Below are 18,662 nucleotides of genomic sequence, written 5' to 3'. Positions count from 1 at the left end.
TAATTTTATTCAGTCTGCTTAATTTAGTTCAAGATCAGAGAGACAAGGGGCATTACAGACATGAACCACACATAGATAGGGTGATCATTAGATCTTAGTTCACACAAACATGTACTCACAGTACATAATTATCACCCCACATTTAAAACAAACATAACTATCATAAAGACATGAGGAACTATCATTTAAAATTAACCAAAACAACAATAAAACATAAAATAGTTGTAACTGCAGCCTAATACAACGAACTAAATAAAATCCTACACTTCAACAGAATCCCAAAATCATCTGAAGTACTAGGGTGTTGTACCGTGTTAGCCATTATGAATGTAGAGAAAAGCCAAGCAAAATGACACCTTTTATTGGCTAACTAGAAAGATTACAACATGCAAGCTTTCGAGGCAACTCAGGCCCCTTCTTCAGGCGAGATGTAATTAGAAGGGGCCTGAGTTGCCTCGAAAGCTTGCATGTTGTAATCTTTCTAGTTAGCCAATAAAAGGTGTCATTTTGCTTGGCTTTTCTCTAAAATCATCTGACAAATTCAAATGCTTTTTTTTTCAACAGCTTGGTGTAGTTAGCAGGATTTCTCATGTTTGAAAGGATTTCTACCAGAAGACCTTACATCTTTTTTATATCAGTGTCATAAATCAACCAATTTAACTTCACCTTCTGTTGTATTAGACTCTAATAATTAGAGCATTATTACAGAGCTCAGAAAAGGTATTAATGACGTGTTAGCATAGGTAAGTGCTCTGTGAATGTTTTAAGGGGGAAAAGATAGAGATGAACTAGAGAGAAGAAATAGGCACAAGTCAAAAAAAAAAAAAAACAGCAAAGAAAAACCAAACACCAGAGTCAGAACAAAGATGAGAATCAAAATTAATAAGCAAGTATAATGTTCTCCACTAAATTCTTCTTGTAAACCACTATTTAGCTTCCTTCACACTAACAAAAAGTTGAAAAACCCAAAGGAAGGATGCCCCGAGATGTGATCCACCATCTTTTATTATGGTGTACTGTTGACGTCACATATAACACAAACTCTATTAACAAGGTAGCAATAGGACAGTGTTATTATAAACAATATGGCCTTAGCAATGGAAGAACAATACAATATGGTGGCATCTGCAAAAAAAAAAATTGATGTCATGATAATGTCATCAAATGTAATGATAAAACAAGTAAAAATTAAAGCAGCAAATAGAAATTAAACAAAACCCACATGGTGGAATAGAGTAAGGCAAGATAGGGAGATCATGACAGTTGCATGGCTGTCAATATAAACTTTATTGTGAAACTGGCCAAATATCTATTAATAGTAGTAGCCAAATTGTCATATGTATGAAGTTTAATGAGAGTTTTGCTTGAATATCCAACCAACATTCAACATGTAGCCACTCCTGGTAAATGATAAATATCCATTTTATCCATTTAATGGTCCATGATAAATAAGAGTGCATTAAAATTGGCTTACCTGAAAAACTCCTTACTCCTATCGCTACCATCCTTTAGCATCAGTAATTGGCTGTTAATTTAGAAACTGACAACATTCTATTCACTTCAAGACCTCTTACTTTGTATTTTCAAAATAGAAGACTCAACTATAAACTTTGCCGCATGACTTATAATGTTTTATTGCCTGTTCCTATGGAGAACATTATAGAGTAGGTTTCAGTCTTACCAGTTATTTCTAAGGGGCCGCTGCTATTTTTGATATACAGTACCCTCCATAATGTTTGGAACAAACACACCTTTTCCTTGATTTACCCCTCTGCTCCACAGTTTAAAGTTACAAATCAAAAAATGTCTGCACACTATAATTTAATGGTATTTGCATACATTTCGTTTACACCATGTAGAGATGACAACACTGTTTAAACACGTTCCCCCCATTTCAGGGCATCACAATGTTTGGAACATAGCAATGGAAGGTCTATTAAAGCAGTCATATTTAGAACTTTGTCACATGTCCCTTGCATGCAATGACTGCGTAAAGTCTGTGATATGGCTTTTTCGTAGCTACAGTATATTTTAGTTGTATTCCTTATAGAATATATGGGCATAACATTATCATATTGTTCAGGGATCTGCAATCTTTATTAACCTCTACTTTTCTCTGGTGTCTTTTTGGTTCTTCTGTGGGGAGATCTGCGCCACCACCACCTGATCAAGGCACCATGCAGCCAACTGTGATGCTGGAATGAATGCGGGCACACTAGCTGTCCACGAGACCAACTTCATCAAGTCATATCTTATGAAACCAGAAAAAGGAGGAATGAAGTATGAACATTTATGTTAGGTAGAATGCCCAGTGGAGGCTGGAACGACTGCAGATTTCTTTTTTTTTTCTGTCCTTCTTATCACCAAACTCATATATACGAGTATATAAGGACACCATTATTCTACTTTATATTTATCTGTTTTTAAGATAGTTTAGATTCATTTTTCTTTTCTTTCTTCTTTAATATCATTGTCTTATTTGTTTTTCTTTTCTTGTAACTTCATCTTGCAAAACACTGAGCTACATTGTTTGTACAAAAATGTGCTATATATAAATAAATGTTATTGTTGTTATTCATAGTCTCACCAAGTGCCGACGATCTTCTTTAAGGATGCTCTGAGAATCCACTAATGCAGCCATATTTAGCTCCTGCTTGTTTTGGGGACTTAAGTTTTCTCTTCAGCAAATGGAAGGCATGCTCATTGGGATTTAAATCGATTGACTGGCATGGCCATTCAAGAATATTCCATTTTTTAGCATTGGAAAATCTTCTGTGTTGCCTTAGCAGTATGTCTGGGATCATTATCCTGTTGTAGGATGAAGCACTGCTTAATTTTGAAGGCATTTATTGGAACTTAAGCAGATCAGATGTTTCTCTACACCTCAGAATTGATTGTGCCACGTCTGTCAACGATTCCATCATCAATGAAGATAAATGTGCCAGTACCTGTGGCATCCATACATGCCCTGGCCATAATACCCCCACCACGTTTAACAGATGAGGTGATATGCTTTGGATTTTCGGTAGTTCTTTTTCATCTCCACATTTTACTCTTACCATCACTCTGATACAGGTTCATAAGTCTGGTCACCCAGTTGTTGTGGCCAACTACTGGTTTGCATCTTGCAGCGTGGCCTCTGTGTTTGTGTTCATGATGTCTTCTACTGATACCTGCCTCTTGAAGACTGTTTCTGATCTGTCTGACAGGCGTTTGTGGCGATTCATTACCACAGTGAGGATTCTTCCATTATCAGCAGTGGAAGTCTTCCTTGGCCTACCAATCCTTTTACGATTACAGAGCTCACCAGTGCATTGTTTCTTTATAATGATATTCCAGACAAATGATTTAGGTACTGTAATCCTAAAGTTTTACGGATTTCTCGATTGGTTTTATTCTGGTTTTTCAGCTTCATAATGGCTTCTTTGACTTTCATTGACACAGCTGTTGTTCTCATGTTGTACAATGGCAACTACAGGCTCGATAGTGTAGAAGCAAGCCGAATTATCTTATGAAGAAATGAAACTTACCTGAGGAATCACAACCACGTGTGACGCCAATCAAACATTATGGGGCCCTGAAATGGGGAGACGAGGTAGAAAAAGTGTTGTCATTTATAGATGCTGTGACCGGAATGTATGAAAATTCCCTTAAATTAATGTTGTTAATGTGCACTTTAATCACATCACAATTGTCTGATTTGATATTTTAAATTGTGGAGCAGAGGGGTAAATCAATGAAAAAGTGTCTTCGTCCCAAACATTATGGAGAACTCTGTATATACATTATCTGGAAAGGAATGTAAAAAACTGGTTTAAGTTTGCAGATGATACCAAACTAACTGGAATTATCAGCTCATCTAGAATAAGTCATGTCACTAAATAGGGATTTGGACAGATTAAATTTAATTTACAGTAAGTAAATGTAAGGTGTTACACAAAAATGAGATTTTGGAATCATCACTATCAATATCAAAGTTATATTACATTATAGAGCACAAGGTGTGGAGTACAAGTCAAGGGAGGTTACGCTTAAGCTACATAATGCACTAGTGATGTCTTACTTAAGGCCATGTCACATCACACAACTATTCCGGTAATTTTCTGTCATAGCCAACATTTTCATAATCTTTGTGAGTCAGAGGCAATCAACGGCATGCTCCCATGAAGTTTATCATTTAATGCGACATTCCCAGTAACTCACTCCAACTAATCTGAAAGTCGCTCTGATAAAAACAAACAGGTCTTCAGTTGTAGAGTCAAGCTCTGTGTGCATGAGAGCTGAAAATAAATGAGAAGTACAAAGCAACAACAAGAAGTAAGGAACACAGGTGATTTTCACCTTACAAACAGTAGAGAAGCTTGCCTGTCTGATACCTCATGTTTTGTGTTCCACAGCAGAATGGGGGAAGAAAAAGAGTAGAGATTGCAGCTGAAGACACCATAGCTGTTAATCCTTCATACAGCACTGACTCCATCAAGCAGCACACAACTGGCCATCACAAAAAGTGTCAAGAAAAACTGTGCTGGAAGGTTGGCATTTAGTCTGTAAATGTGACATGAGCAGCGATTTTCAGTCATTTAAACTGACAGGGTCCAGCAATGAGATGAGCAACTGGGGTTAGTAAACCTGAGAAACTTGAAGCCACATTGTCTCTGGAGTAATGCATGCAGGTTTGCTCTAAAGCCTTGCAGCAGTAGACAGAGTGCATAAAAGAGCGACTAAATGGATTTCTAAACATTGAACCCTTTAGGCTATTTTTAAAATTTTAGTTGAGTCATGTCTACTGAATAATTGTAGTTCAGCATATTTGCTATATAAACATTGTAGAAGCAGGGCACCTTAAGGTGCAACTACACATTCTAGCCTCGACTTAGTGCAACAAGCCCGTTTTGTCAGTTTGATCTCATATATGTCAACAGCAGACTTGTTTGGCTCTATTAACAATGTAAATTTGTTTTTCACTAAGCTTTTTTCATTTATTCCAAACACTGCTCAGTATTTCATGTAGGTAATGCTGCAGTCATTATAAAATGTACTTTAAATCTAACTGAAATTTATTTAAAGTTTAAAAAAAAAAAACTATCTACATGAAAATCACACATCAAATGAGCTAGATAGAGCTTGGGCACCTTTACCACTTTTGCATCAGCAAAGTTAAAATGACCACACTGACTAATGATAAACCACAGCTCGATGAGACCTTAGTAGTCATCCTGCCCCAAAGACAAAACACCATCCTTTTCTACAGAAATCTTTATAGTTTACTGGAAACTTACTCACACCTGTGGCCACGGTGGGTTGCCCAGCAAACAAGAAATGTCACAAGTTCAGAAAAATGTAATTGTCACTACTGAACAGCAGTTGTCCGACACCTTTAAATGTTAACTAATGCTTAACTATTGTTTGACTATTTAGTTTACAACGTGAAAAAATGCACACTTGAATCCAGAACTCATAAGCTATGAGGCAGCACCCAGTGTGCCATCTTGCCATTAATTACTTCTTATACATGCATGATAAACAGATACATTTCATAATCAAAGAAGAGACAAAAAGATACCATGACAAAAGAACAATTTGATTATTTACTTGATAATGGGCAGATCTGGCAAATAATGTTGCATTTTTACTTTTCTATTTTCTTTGCATGTGTAAACATATTAAATACAAGGCAAACTTTAATGAAGAACTGTTTCTGTGGATAGCTGATTCAGAAGTGACGTAATATGCATTTGAGAAAAAAATATTTTATTTTTATTTGGCTTTCTGTGCCTCCCACTGCTCTGGTGTTAGTGTTTTTTGTTCAAAGGCATGAATCTCCTTCAGCTCTTCTGCCAGACAGGAATTCACCATCCTAGAAAAGAAAAATAAAGGATAAAAAGACATTATAACAGAACTTGCCAAACAACTGTAACCAGGCAAGAGGTAAGTTTGCTTTAGAAGACATTTTATTATTTTTAACTACCATTAAATGTTTAATTAAGCTTGTTGCTGTCCTATTTCTATTTTAAGTCATAACACTGTGGGCTTCTTGCTAAGATATTAAAGAAATCTGTGTAATATTTATAAAGTTTACCATAAGCTGGTTAAGACTTTTGCAGTTTTATTTTTCTAAATAAAATAAGCACTAGCTTTCAAAAGTTTGAAATCACCCAAAAATTTTGTTTTGATAAAAATGTTATTTTGTAAAACCAAGGTACCATTAAAAGGATGTTTAACACTAGAATCCCTGAAGCCTACGAAAAAATTTTAATGCCAGTCCACCTTAAATTCCAATGCACCTCCTCAACAGCATCTTTGTTTTGCAATGTGTTAATCAGCACAAGCAGCTTGTTATCCCACCCGCCACCAAGGCAGCTGAAGTTAGACGCAAAATTCTCGCAGCTTAAGTTGCTTTATCTTGGAGCAGGGTGTCTGGAATTGTATAGGGTAAATAATATATTGTTATATTTAATGCATACATTTCTTGTGTGTTCCGTATCTACAATGATCTGGATAAATGTAGGATAACAGGAAATGTGAGGCAAGAAATGTTGAACACATAACTAAAACAGAAACTTTTTTCCTATTATAGTAATAATGACAAAAATGTTGACGTGAAGTGTATAATGTGTGAAGACTGAAGTCCAAATATCAAATAAACACTTTCACAAAAGGCATAACAAAACAAGTGTGCTTTTATTCAAGAATATAATCAAAGAAAAAGAAATTATTCAATTTATATGTTGCTGCCGATGTGTAAAAACCAAAGCCTACATGTCTGCTTGCCTGGTGTAGAGGTAAGAACTGCTACATTGTAATCAAGAGGTTGTGGGTTCGATTCTAGGTCCTCCCAGCATTTACTGTTTTCAGTAGTGAGCTGCTATTATTATTAGTATCCTCTTTAATAAAATCCCTGTGTGCGTCTAGGTGTCCGTGTGTGTGTGTCTTCTGGTGAAGTGCGCATGCGCAGGGCACGGTGCGATGTGCGATATTACTGTCAGAGAAAGTTGCAGGCGTTTTACGGAAATTCAAACCAGTATTACTGCGAGAGGAAATTAAAGGTACACAATACAGTGACGCATATTACAGCCACATACAAGCCAGTATTACTGTCAAAGGAGATTAAAGGCATAGTACCGACGCGCACGCCTGTATTACCGCCAGAGAAAATTAAAGGTATATTACGGACGTACAAGCCAGCGGACGTACAAGACAGTATTACTGTCACAGAAAATTAAAGACACACAATACACGACAGCAGCCCACGAAGAACGGTCAGCTCAGCAAGTAAACATCAAGAAAAGAAAGGCTGAAAGAAAGAAAAATACGACCAACAAAAAGAATGAGATCAAAGTCCCTTGCCATTTAATATGGACTGTTCCTACTAATGTTTATGCACTACAGTTCTAGCGCCCGTTATTGTAACGGGCTAAATGACTAGTTATATAATAAAAACATACATTTGATTTGAGTCTGTAACACCCAGTGTAGATTTTTGCGACTTGTAAAAGATATCGCTGAAGGGATACACTATCGTTAGCACAACTCCCATAATTATTAAATAAATTAATTTTACCAAAAACTGGAAAGTTAGACTGGCATCAAATACAATATTCATTAAAACCTTGGATTGCGAGTAACTTGGTCTGCGAGTGTTTTACAAGATGAGCTAAAATTTTTAATAAATTTTAACTTGATAAACGAGCGAGGTCTTGCAATACGAGTAGTACGTATACGCTTAGTCTGCCAGGCGTCACATGATCACAACTGAGCTGATGATTCTTCTCTCTCTCTCTCTCGCTGCGGGAGTGGGTAATCGTCTCCTATTCTCGGTCTCAGTTGGCGTGCCTCACTCATATAGTCAACATCCGTATGAGCATATACTGTTTACTATAGCATTGTGACCACGTGTGTTGTAACGTGTGAGTCCCTGTCTTGCACCCCAAAACACGAAGCTGAGTCTCAGTACTTTTGCAACACCAGCTTTATTCAGCTTGAAACAGGAACAGCTGTTATTTACTGTAGTGGGATCTGTCACTCTCCTATACACAGACACAGCAGTCAGGCAGGGTCATGGCCAAGTAATACTGTGCCCTGCATCTATAATGTTCCTTGTATCACCAATCAACGGCAGGCACTTATAGCATGTCCCCAATCTTTTCGGATTCGCTTTTACGGCAAACTGCTACAAAACTGGGAGCCTGCGGTTGCTTCGGGACGCTCTTCCACGTGTCGTCCCATTGGGTGGATTCCCAAAAGAGTTTAGAAACCTTACAGTGCGTAAACCTCTAAAAACAGAACTTTTATACATGCGAGCCACTTTCCTGCAAAGACGAGTGAACATGTAAAAAAGAACTGAAAATCTCATACTGACCTTTAAGTATTTTGTACACTGCACTTTGACATTCTTTGATATCCTTTTGCTGTGAAACATTCTGACCTGTCATTGTTTACACGTCTTAAACAACTATTATAATTTATGTATTATCTATATCTATTACCCTAAGTTCTTGTCTATAAGCCGCGGCTTATCTAAGGAAAAAAGTTGTGAAAATGAAAAAATAGAATATCGGCTTATACATAAGTCCGGCTTATACAGTAATCCCTCCTCCATCGCGGGGGTTGCGTTCCAGAGCCACCCGCGAAATAAGAAAATCCGCGAAGTAGAAACCATATGTTTATATGGTTATTTTTATATTGTCATGCTTGGGTCACAGATTTGCACAGAAACACAGGAGGTTGTAGAGAGACAGGAACGTTATTCAAACACTGCAAACAAACATTTGTCTCTTTTTCAAAAGTTTAAACTGTGCTCCATGACAAGACAGAGATGACAGTTCCGTCTCACAATTAAAAGAATGCAAACATATCTTCCTCTTCAAAGGAGTGAAGCAAACAAATCAATATGTCTGTTTGGCTTTTAAGTATGCGAAGCACCGCGGCACAAAGCTGTTGAAGGCGGCAGCTCACACCCCCTCCGTCAGGAGCAGGAAGAGAGAGAGAGACAGAGACAGAGTTTGTTTTTCAGTCAAAAATCAATACGTGCCCTTTGAGCTTTTAAGTATGCAAAGCACTGTGCAGCATGTCTTTTCAGGAATCAGCTTTACAAAAGATAGCAACGTGAAGATAATCTTTCAGCATTTTTAGACGAGCGTCCGTATCGTCTAGGTGTGCGAACAGCCCCCCTGCTCAATCCCCATACGTCAGGATCACAGATAGTCAGCGCAAGAGTGAGAGAAAAGTAAGCAATCTAGCTTCTCAGCCATCTGCCAATAGCGTCCCTTGTATGAAATCAACTGGGCAAACCAACTGAGGAAGCATGTACCAGAAATTAAAAGACCCATTGTCCGCAGAAATCCGTGAACCAGCAAAAATCCGCGATATATATTTAAATATGCTTACCTATAAAATCACAATTTAAATGACCGCTACGCGCGCGTGTTGACTCGGCGACGCCCAGAGCAGAAAGAACGCGCTCCGGCCGCTCCAACCGCGCCATGCGGGGAGTGAGAGAGACGCCAATATCTCACACTCTCTCCCCCCTTAAAGAAATTAAATGGGTGCGAGTGAGACCACTGACCTCCCTCCCTTCTATTAGTTATAGGTTATAGTACGTTCGGCTTATCCATGAGTCTGGCTTATCTATGATACGATTTTATTTTAAAAATTCGTATGATTTTTGGTCTCCGGCTTATACATGAGTCCGGCTTATAGACAAGAACCTAGGGTAATTTATTATATTACATATTTATTGACTATATTTATGTATCTAGATTGCATAATACCATAGATTGCATCAATGTTCATATTGCTTACTACACATCAATATTGCTGATACTTCTTTGTCTTGTCTTTGCACAATGTCTTGTTTGTGTTTTAATTTTAAATCTTAAATTTAAATTTTAATTTAGTTTTAATTTTCTATTTGCACTTCATGTTGTTACACTGTGGACCCAGACCTTCGCAATTTCGTCTATCTGTATACTATATATGGTTGAGATGACAATAAAGTTCGCTTTGACTTTGACTGAAATAAAAATTGTTATTTCTTCTCACCAGATATTCACTCATGACTCTTAATTAGGAACAATTTGGGGATTTTGCATACTTAATAATTCAGGTGTATTTCTGGACTATACCATGCATCTGTATGCCGACTGGTGTGTTTCAGTTGCCTCATAGTCATTATATGTAAATGAACCTAGCAGATTAGAAGACACTTTCTGTTAGATTTTTTCAAGCCGTCATGATGATTTAAGTTTGTTACGTGAAGTGGCGGGGGTTGGGGGGGGTTGGAGGCGGCAGGGCCTCCATCAGCTGGTGTAAACAAAGGATGTCCATGTTTGGATTTCATAAATAATTATGGCTCAAGACTTCTTTATTTGCTAAAGAATTTTCTACAATACTTGCCTATAGGATTATCTCCTTCCAGTCTGTGTTTTTCTCTGTCTGCTTTAAAGCTTAATTCTGACAAAATGAACTCTGTTGGCAATTGGCCACAGAATAATAATTAATTAATGTATAGATATTGCTAGGCTACATTTATGTTTCAAACTACTTTGCTTTCCTGTCTATTTTATAAATCTTTCTTTATTTGTAATCATTCTTTGTTTAGTAATTTCAAATAGTTGCTTGTTACAACACTCTGTGCCTACAAAAAAGCAAGCTGTGCTATACATGTTTTCTCCATGAAATTGTTTTTTTGTTTTTTTAAACCACCGCTCTAAGTTCCATAGAAGATGTTAAATACATGATAAATGTATTTCCTTACTTCTACTTTTTTAAGACAATGGCCATTATGGGAGAAGTAGGCTAACATACAGCCTGTTTGCAACTCTAGGTGTGGATCTATATAAAGCACATGAGAACAAATTAATCATTTGTTTAATTAACAAACAATTAATATTTGTGGTGTTGTAAGAGTACCATCTGTATCCTACATTTGTTCATTGTACTTAAATATGAACTGTCAGCAAAAACGTTCTATATCACTTAAGTCATATAAGAATGGCGTGGATTTAGCTTGGATCTATATACTGTTAAAATGTTTTATGTTGAAGACAGGAATTTATTCAGTAAATCTACTCAAATTTTCTGAATCTATCAATGCTAACAAACCTCCTTTTTATTAATTAATATCGTGGTTTACTTGTCTACCTAAGCTATGATTAGGATATACAAAAGCAAATCATAGGGATCTAACACAGTTGAAAAAAAAACAAAAAAAACACAACACTAATTTGGCCAACATGTTTTGTATTTGGATACAATATTTTATATTGACATCTGTTTAATATTGATATTAATTGATATTATTGAATTAGAAAGGGGTACTTTCTTTACACAGACTGCTGTGGCTTCTTGTATAACTAGACTCCATGTCACCAATCCTACGGCCATGGCTAAAATTTCTGCAGACTATTAGCAAAATAAATCAATGTCTAGTGCTCATTTTAAAATATTGAGTACTTTATTTTTCTTTTCTCTTACCTATGTCTTTGAAGAAGAGATTTTCCATCAAATTGTGATGACACAACAAGAACCTTGAAACTGGTGGAACATCGATTAGCAGAGGTATCTTCTACTTCCTGCTCATCCAGAAGAAAAAAAAAATAAAAAAGAAACACTATTGAGACATAACCTTCATGAGTTGTAAACGGAAAACTGTTTGAACTATACCTTAATTAATGACAATAACCTACTAATAAATTAAAATTTGTGCTCTTACATTTATCAAAAATACTGTAACAAATGGCCAATCACACGCAGTATTTATCCAATCTTACATATTCCATTAAAACATTAAAAGAGGTAATAAATACTCCACAAGTGGACTGGGCATGGCAATCTTGATGAAATTTGCTATTTTTTAAAACTCAATTTAATAAAAGTTTCAATACTTAACACCACAGTTTTATATGTATATCAAAAGCGCTGAAGATGTATACGGTACTTGATTTCATTTTCATGATGAAATTCATTAAAGTATGTATTAAACATGAGGGAGAATGGTAGCACAGTGGTAGAAATGATCTGGCGCCCCATCCAGGGATTGTTCCTGCCTCATGCACAATGCCTACTGGAATTGGTGCAACCCTATATGGAATAATTCATTGCAGCAGTACTGTCTCTGTCAAACATACCAACCCCTAATAACTGTCCTTCCATTTACTTTCTCCACTTAACCAATTGCCACACAATAAGCATCTGTAATAAAAGTAAAACTAACTCTAAGCTCAGAACGCTGATTCTTCAAAACCTTTAAGGAACATTGAAAAATCTTCATTATAAATGTATAATTATTCCATCCATCCACCCAGCAAGCATCGAACATGAGGCAGGAACAATCCTATGACGAGGTGCTAGGTCATCGTAGCGTGAATACAAGTACTCACATACAGTAGTAGCGTCAATTTAGCATCACCAAATTCCCTAAGCCCCATGCTTTTGGAAGGAAACTGATGCACGCAGAAGAAACCCACTAGGAAAACATGAAAACCCCAGGCAGGACATGCCAGGGATGTGACCCCCCCCCCTACTGCGAGGCAGCAATTCTCCGCCACACCACAGTGCACCCACATGTTTAATTATTAACAATATACATTATTTAATTGAACAATTTATCCGTAAAATGTACTATACATACTTTTATAAAATGATATCAACTATACATCCTAGTATTCTAACAGCACACAGATCCAAGAGAACAGCTCTTGAAAATCTAAATTTGACTAAATAAGCTCTCGCTTTTAATTCTTCCATTTGCAATGTCTTCCAACAATGCTAAAGCAGCCATGGTATTTGGAATAGTTTGGACATTCTGTGCACGATTATACTGTTACAGAATGATTAGAATTAAGTGAATTTGTAAATGACATGCAATTAATTTTGGTGTATTTGATAAAGCCCAAAGTAAAGGTGAACAAACTGAAGTTACTGTGTAATCATATGATAATTATACATCAGGGTTTCAAAAAGCTTTACTTTACTTTACTTTCCCTGTCACGCTATAGCGAGTGTTTTCAAAACAATGTTTTTCCGTGGTTCCAAACACTATTTCAATGTGGACAGAAGGCCAAAACAAATAAATAAAAAAAAAAGATGGATTTTCAAATTTATCCATATCAGCATCATAGCACTGACCCAATGGATTCCTGCTCATGTTATTCTCTTTTAGCTTGCTATCCTTAAAAGGACCACTACCTTTAAGCCGGCTTGTCATTTTTATGGGTGCTCTTGCCTTTGGAGATGTAATGCCATTTTATAGGTGCCCCTGCAACTGGTGATGTAATGCCAACTCACACTTCTGGTGAGGTAACTCATCACTGGCTAATGTAATGTGTCCAGCGCTACTACACAGCCCACCCTTCAAAGTCGCTGTCCCCAGCAACTAATTCCAACTCGCACAAAATCATTGAAACAGCAAGGTGGTCTTCTCTCCTGCTTTGGTTGTGCTGCCAGTGACGAGGGCAGGGTTAATGAGTATTGAGTTCAACGCTGTACTGCTGGTCTGTGAATATGACTCCCCCTTTTCATGGTAATGGGCCAATTGACTGCAGTGTACCACCACTGCCTAGCATGCTACCTTTACATGGTACACTACTTCAGGGGCCATGTCAGTTGCTGGCCAATTTAAAGCAGAATCCCACTTCCTATTCTATTGCATTTCATCAACTCCATTGATAATTTTATGCTCTTATAGTATCTTCTTATTCTTAAAAGGACTGCTAGCTTTAAGCCAAACGATTAACATAAAAAAAAAACTTACGACTATGCAGGTTTGCTGTTTTTATAGGTGCCCCCGCTACTAGTGATGTGATGCCAGCTCATACTTCTGGCGATTCATCCCTAGCTGATACGACTTGTCCAGGGCTGCTACAGTATTAGCAATGAGAATGTCATTTGCTAGTAAATGGAATCCCCTACTGATGAGAAGCTTTTATGTTAAACTGGCATGGTAGTGTAGTCATTATTTATTTATTTATTTATAAAGCACATTAAAAACAACATCAAGGCTGACCAAAGTGCTGTACAATAAATCCCAACATATAAGACACACAATAACCAAAAGGTAAAAGAAACAAACACATAAGAGCTGAAGAAATTCATAATTAAAAATTACACAGATCGTCAACATCTCACACTGGGTGAAAGGTCAGGGAGTAAAAGTGCGTTTTTAAATAAGATTTAAAGACAGGAAGTAAAGGAGCCTACCTAACGTGCAACGGCAAATCGTTCCAGAGTTTTGGAGCTGCAACTGAAAAAGCCCGATCACATCTAAGTTTGCATCATGTCTTAGGTACAAGTAAAAGCATCTGGTCTGCTGACCTGAGAGAGCGAGACGGTACATATGGGTGCAGCAGTTATGACAGATAAAATGGGGCACAACCATTAATGGATTTAAAAACAAATACAAGGATCTTAAAATGGATTCAAAAACGAACTGGAAGCCAGTGAAGGGAAGCCAAAATTGGGGTAATGTGCTCTTGCTTGCTTGTACCAGTTAAAAATCAAGCAGCGGCATTTGGCACCAGCTGAAGGTAGGCAATGAAGGCCTGGCTGATTCCAAAAAGAAGCGAATTGCAGTAATCTAGACAAGAGGTTATAAAAGCATGTATCACTGTTTCAAGGTTACATTTAGACAAAGTAGGTTTGATTTTTGACAGCCACCGCAACTGGAAAAAGCAAGATTTTACCACTGCGTTCACATGGCTATCAAGTTTTAAAGTAGAGTCCATTTTCACACCTAAATTTGTGATCATGTATTTCTCATATTGAGCCACAGTGGAAAGGTCGATACAGGGGGTCCCGCTGGTGCCATTGGGTCTAAACAACATGACTTCTGTCTTGTTCTCATCAAAATTTTGAAAATTGAATGCCATCCAACTCCTGATGTCAATAAGGCAATCAAGGAGGGGCTGGACAGAGCATGCACCAAGGCACTTCAGAGGGAAATAAACCTGACAGTTGTCTACATAAAGATGAAAGGAAATACCATGTTTCCGGAAAATAGTGCCAAGTAGCAGCAGGTACAAGGAGAACAGAAGAGGTCCCAGGATGGAGCCCTGTGGTACCTTAGCGCTACTGCATTGCGAATCTAGCCACTACAGTAGGTATACATACTATGCCTGGTTGTTGTTTGTGTGGAGTTGGCATGTTTTGCCAAAGTCAACAACATTTACAAAGTAAACTTTTTGCTTTTTCATATGGACTGATATCTCATAAGTACTGTTTTGAACAGGTACAGTATTTTTTTACATTCATATGAAAAATGAATCACTTAAAAACCCAATTTATTGTGACAAATTAATGTTTTCCAAGTGTGCACAATTCCCTGCTAACATTCAAGCTGGGCAAGACAAGCCTAGCAGATCTACTGCGTATGCATAGCATTTGATATTCTGTGTGCACTGCATGCTCATAAGACTTCATACTTATTTGTGCTTTCTGTTCAGTGTTGGATTCTAGACCCTCGAATTGTGTGTTACTGACAAAGTAAGCTATCTGTTGCCTTTAATAATCAACATGCTGAGTATACTTTAAGTATATAACCAGCACTTTAACTTCTAATAACATTTAGTTCTCATATATGTAAATGCATCATGATTACCACATTTCTGTTTGCAAATGAGCAGATTATTAATATTATTCACGGTTAACATTCAAGGGCACAATTGCATTAAAAGTAAGGTATTTTCTTTTTTGTATACAAATACAGTCTTTGGCCTTACACAGTGACTGTATTTGGAAATCGGGTTAATGGTGCCATCTATTGGTTGGCTTAAAGGATAACATTTCAAATTTAAAGGAACCAAAATTTTGGAGGTTGTAACTCTTCCTGGGTAATCTATAATGTTTCAGCTTTGCCATTTTGATTGTTTGTTCGATACACACTCCATTGGTACTTACGTACTTACTGTATTTATTCAGTTCTGTTTAGATACCACACACATATGCACATACAGTATCTACCAAAGTGTTTGCTGAAAAGCTTGAAAGGGTGTTCAAATGACTCTCTGAATTAGGCCAGCTGGTGTATGATCAGCCCAGTAACGTTCAACTGTTCCTCACACCAAGACTCTAAAAAATAACTTCAACTTGAAAAATATTGAATGTATCCTTTAAAGCACATTATTATCACTTTTTGATGCCTTCGTTTGCCAAAAATGACACTAAGCATGGCAACAACTGAACATTAATTTCAGTTCTCATCTAGTTGATAACAGAGACAAGTGTCTGCCATGAATACTGCTACTTCCAGAGAAAACATTGAAACTGTAAACTGTCTTGGATTAAATTTATTTAGGCCTAAACGTTAACTATGAGAAGATTTAATGGCTTTAATTTTCTGCTTTATAGCAATAACTTAAGTTGAATATGTAAAATCAAAATTGAAACAAGCAGAATACAGAAAGTCAAACAACTGTGATACGATCTGTAAAAAGGGTGAGACTGCAGTCATTGTTCAGAGGGTGCTAAAATCAGAAAATTGACATTTTCAGTAAAGCTAAGCTTTCTGTTTCTAAAATAAAGTTCAAACAAAGCAGTCTCCAAAACCCCTCATCTTTAAATAGCTTGGTATTTATTAAAGAACTCATTAGCACTAGTCCTCCCAACAGCATCGTGGCAGGGATGCATTCATGGAGACCAGAGAGACACTACAGGTCATGATGTCATCAATCCCTGACCAAAACAATGTGATAATGTACATTAAAAAAAAAAAAAACAGACATAACTAAAATAATTTATAAAAACCCAACTGGTCATACATAATGGATATCATGCCAAAAAAAAAACATTTATATTAAAAAAAAAGACTAATGCAGATTTTATTTAGATTTTAGACATCTATTTTCTTCCATTGCTATATAGCTACACTTTAAAGACACGGGAGAATGTTATAAAATATGTATGGAAGAAAGAAAGCCCCCAACAGAAGGAAAACAGGACCACGTTGTCTCAAAAAATGTGGCTTAATTGATTACACCTCTATATATTAAACCAATTAACCATGGGCTCTCCTCTTATGTAGTAAAGGTGAGAAAAATGTTATTTGGAGAAGACTGATGCCAGAAAAAAAGAACATAAGAACATCAGAAAACAGTTATACATCAGGATCATTTAGTCAGGTACTAGCTAAATTATTCCTTAATCTTACTTAGATACTTTTATAAACTGTTAAAGTTTCCACTTAACCTACGTGGTAAATCAGTTTATTACAGATATCCTCAACCCTTTTGCGTCATAAGCAAAAGCAATACTTACTTAGTTAGCCTCAATGGGCTGAATGCTTCTATTTTCTACTCATTTCTTAAACAAAGGTTTACATCTCTTAATGAAACAGAGACGATTGGGAGTTCAGAATTTTTAGCTATTTTTTATTATTAATAGTTTTATTATTAGTTATTATTAATTTGCCTACAAATTCAGACTCGCAAAACTACAGCTGAAGTGTGGACAGCACAAACTGCCACTGAAAAAAAATGTCCTGCAAATCCGAAACCATTACTGGCCCAAAGATACTTAAGGTTAATCATTGCAAAACTAAATACCAATTAATTTTTCAAATTGGTAATTCTTTTTGTAGTCTATTGTACACAATGTACTACACAAATGTGTTTTTCCTTAGGTACAATCAAATATTTTTTCTCATTTATTTTACAAAAACCTCTTATTCCAGTACGGGTTTGTTGGCTAGGTTAAACTTAAATTGCCAACACTCATATTAATATTAATTAATCCAAAAGCGCATATTATTGCTACTTGTTTTTCACATGTAAAAGTTCACACTTTATACTAAATACTGTATTGACTTTCTGAAAAGACAATGGAAATAAGCAGCACGTCATAAACTACAAAACGTAACAATCCAAATCATTGTAAAACGGGACGGCAGCCTATTCAGGCAGCATCGGGCACTGGGCAGGAGGCACACCAGAACAGAACGGCAGACCGTACTTAAAAGGAAAACGCTATACAAAGTAAAAGGAGATGTTGGCTGAATTTGAGTGCTGACACTTTGATCGTGAATATTATAAGTTATCTAATACAAATGAAGTACAAACATGTAAAAACATACATTTAAAAATTCTAACAACTGGAAAACAACATACATAATTCAATGTTTGTCATCTACGTTCATGGGTTTTAAACAAAGTCCGGCTGGGTAAACCTTACTATAGCCTTTCCCTAATTTTAAGTAGTACTAGGGTGTTGTACCGTGTTAGCCATTATGAATGTAGAGAAAAGCCAAGCAAAATGACACCTTTTATTGGCTAACTAGAAAGATTACAATATGCAAGCTTTCGAGGGCCTGAGTTGCCTCGAAAGCTTGCATATTGTAATCTTTCTAGTTAGCCAATAAAAGGTGTCATTTTGCTTGGCTTTTCCCTAATTTTAAGGATTGTTCTATTTATTGCTGCAGCACTTACCACATGTATAGCACCGACTGATTTTGTAAGTTTGTCTTTAATATATTCCGCAGTGATAGCCATTACTTTATATGCTTAAACAAATTCTGATTATTTTAGATTTTTTAAGTGAGTTATAATCAAAGATAAGAAAACAATAATACTAAAACAGAAACTCAGTGATATATTGCTGTGCCGGTATCATCGGATCTCGTCTTCCGGTTAGGACAGCAATCCCTGCTGTACCGGGTAAACCCGCCTTACTTT

General features: G+C 36.6%; 1 protein-coding gene across 1 annotated transcript; it reads right to left on the bottom strand.

The window, feature by feature from the left end:
• Positions 1-5,577: 5,577 nt before the first annotated feature.
• On the bottom strand, positions 5,578-18,652 carry zgc:112271 (uncharacterized protein LOC553698 homolog). The gene is made up of 3 exons (XM_028798473.2): positions 18,417-18,652; positions 11,476-11,573; positions 5,578-5,857 (listed from the first exon to the last, which is right to left on the bottom strand). The coding sequence occupies exons 1-3, from the start codon at positions 18,477-18,479 to the stop codon at positions 5,758-5,760; spliced, it is 261 nt and encodes an 86-aa protein (XP_028654306.1). The 5' UTR covers positions 18,480-18,652; the 3' UTR covers positions 5,578-5,757.
• Positions 18,653-18,662: the final 10 nt, after the last annotated feature.

The sequence above is a fragment of the Erpetoichthys calabaricus genome, chromosome 3 (genome assembly GCF_900747795.2).
Source record: "Erpetoichthys calabaricus chromosome 3, fErpCal1.3, whole genome shotgun sequence".
Taxonomy (NCBI): Eukaryota; Metazoa; Chordata; class Cladistia; order Polypteriformes; family Polypteridae; genus Erpetoichthys; species Erpetoichthys calabaricus.
The sequence above is the reverse complement of the archived record's forward strand: the minus strand, read 5'-3'. Positions and strand labels throughout refer to the sequence as shown.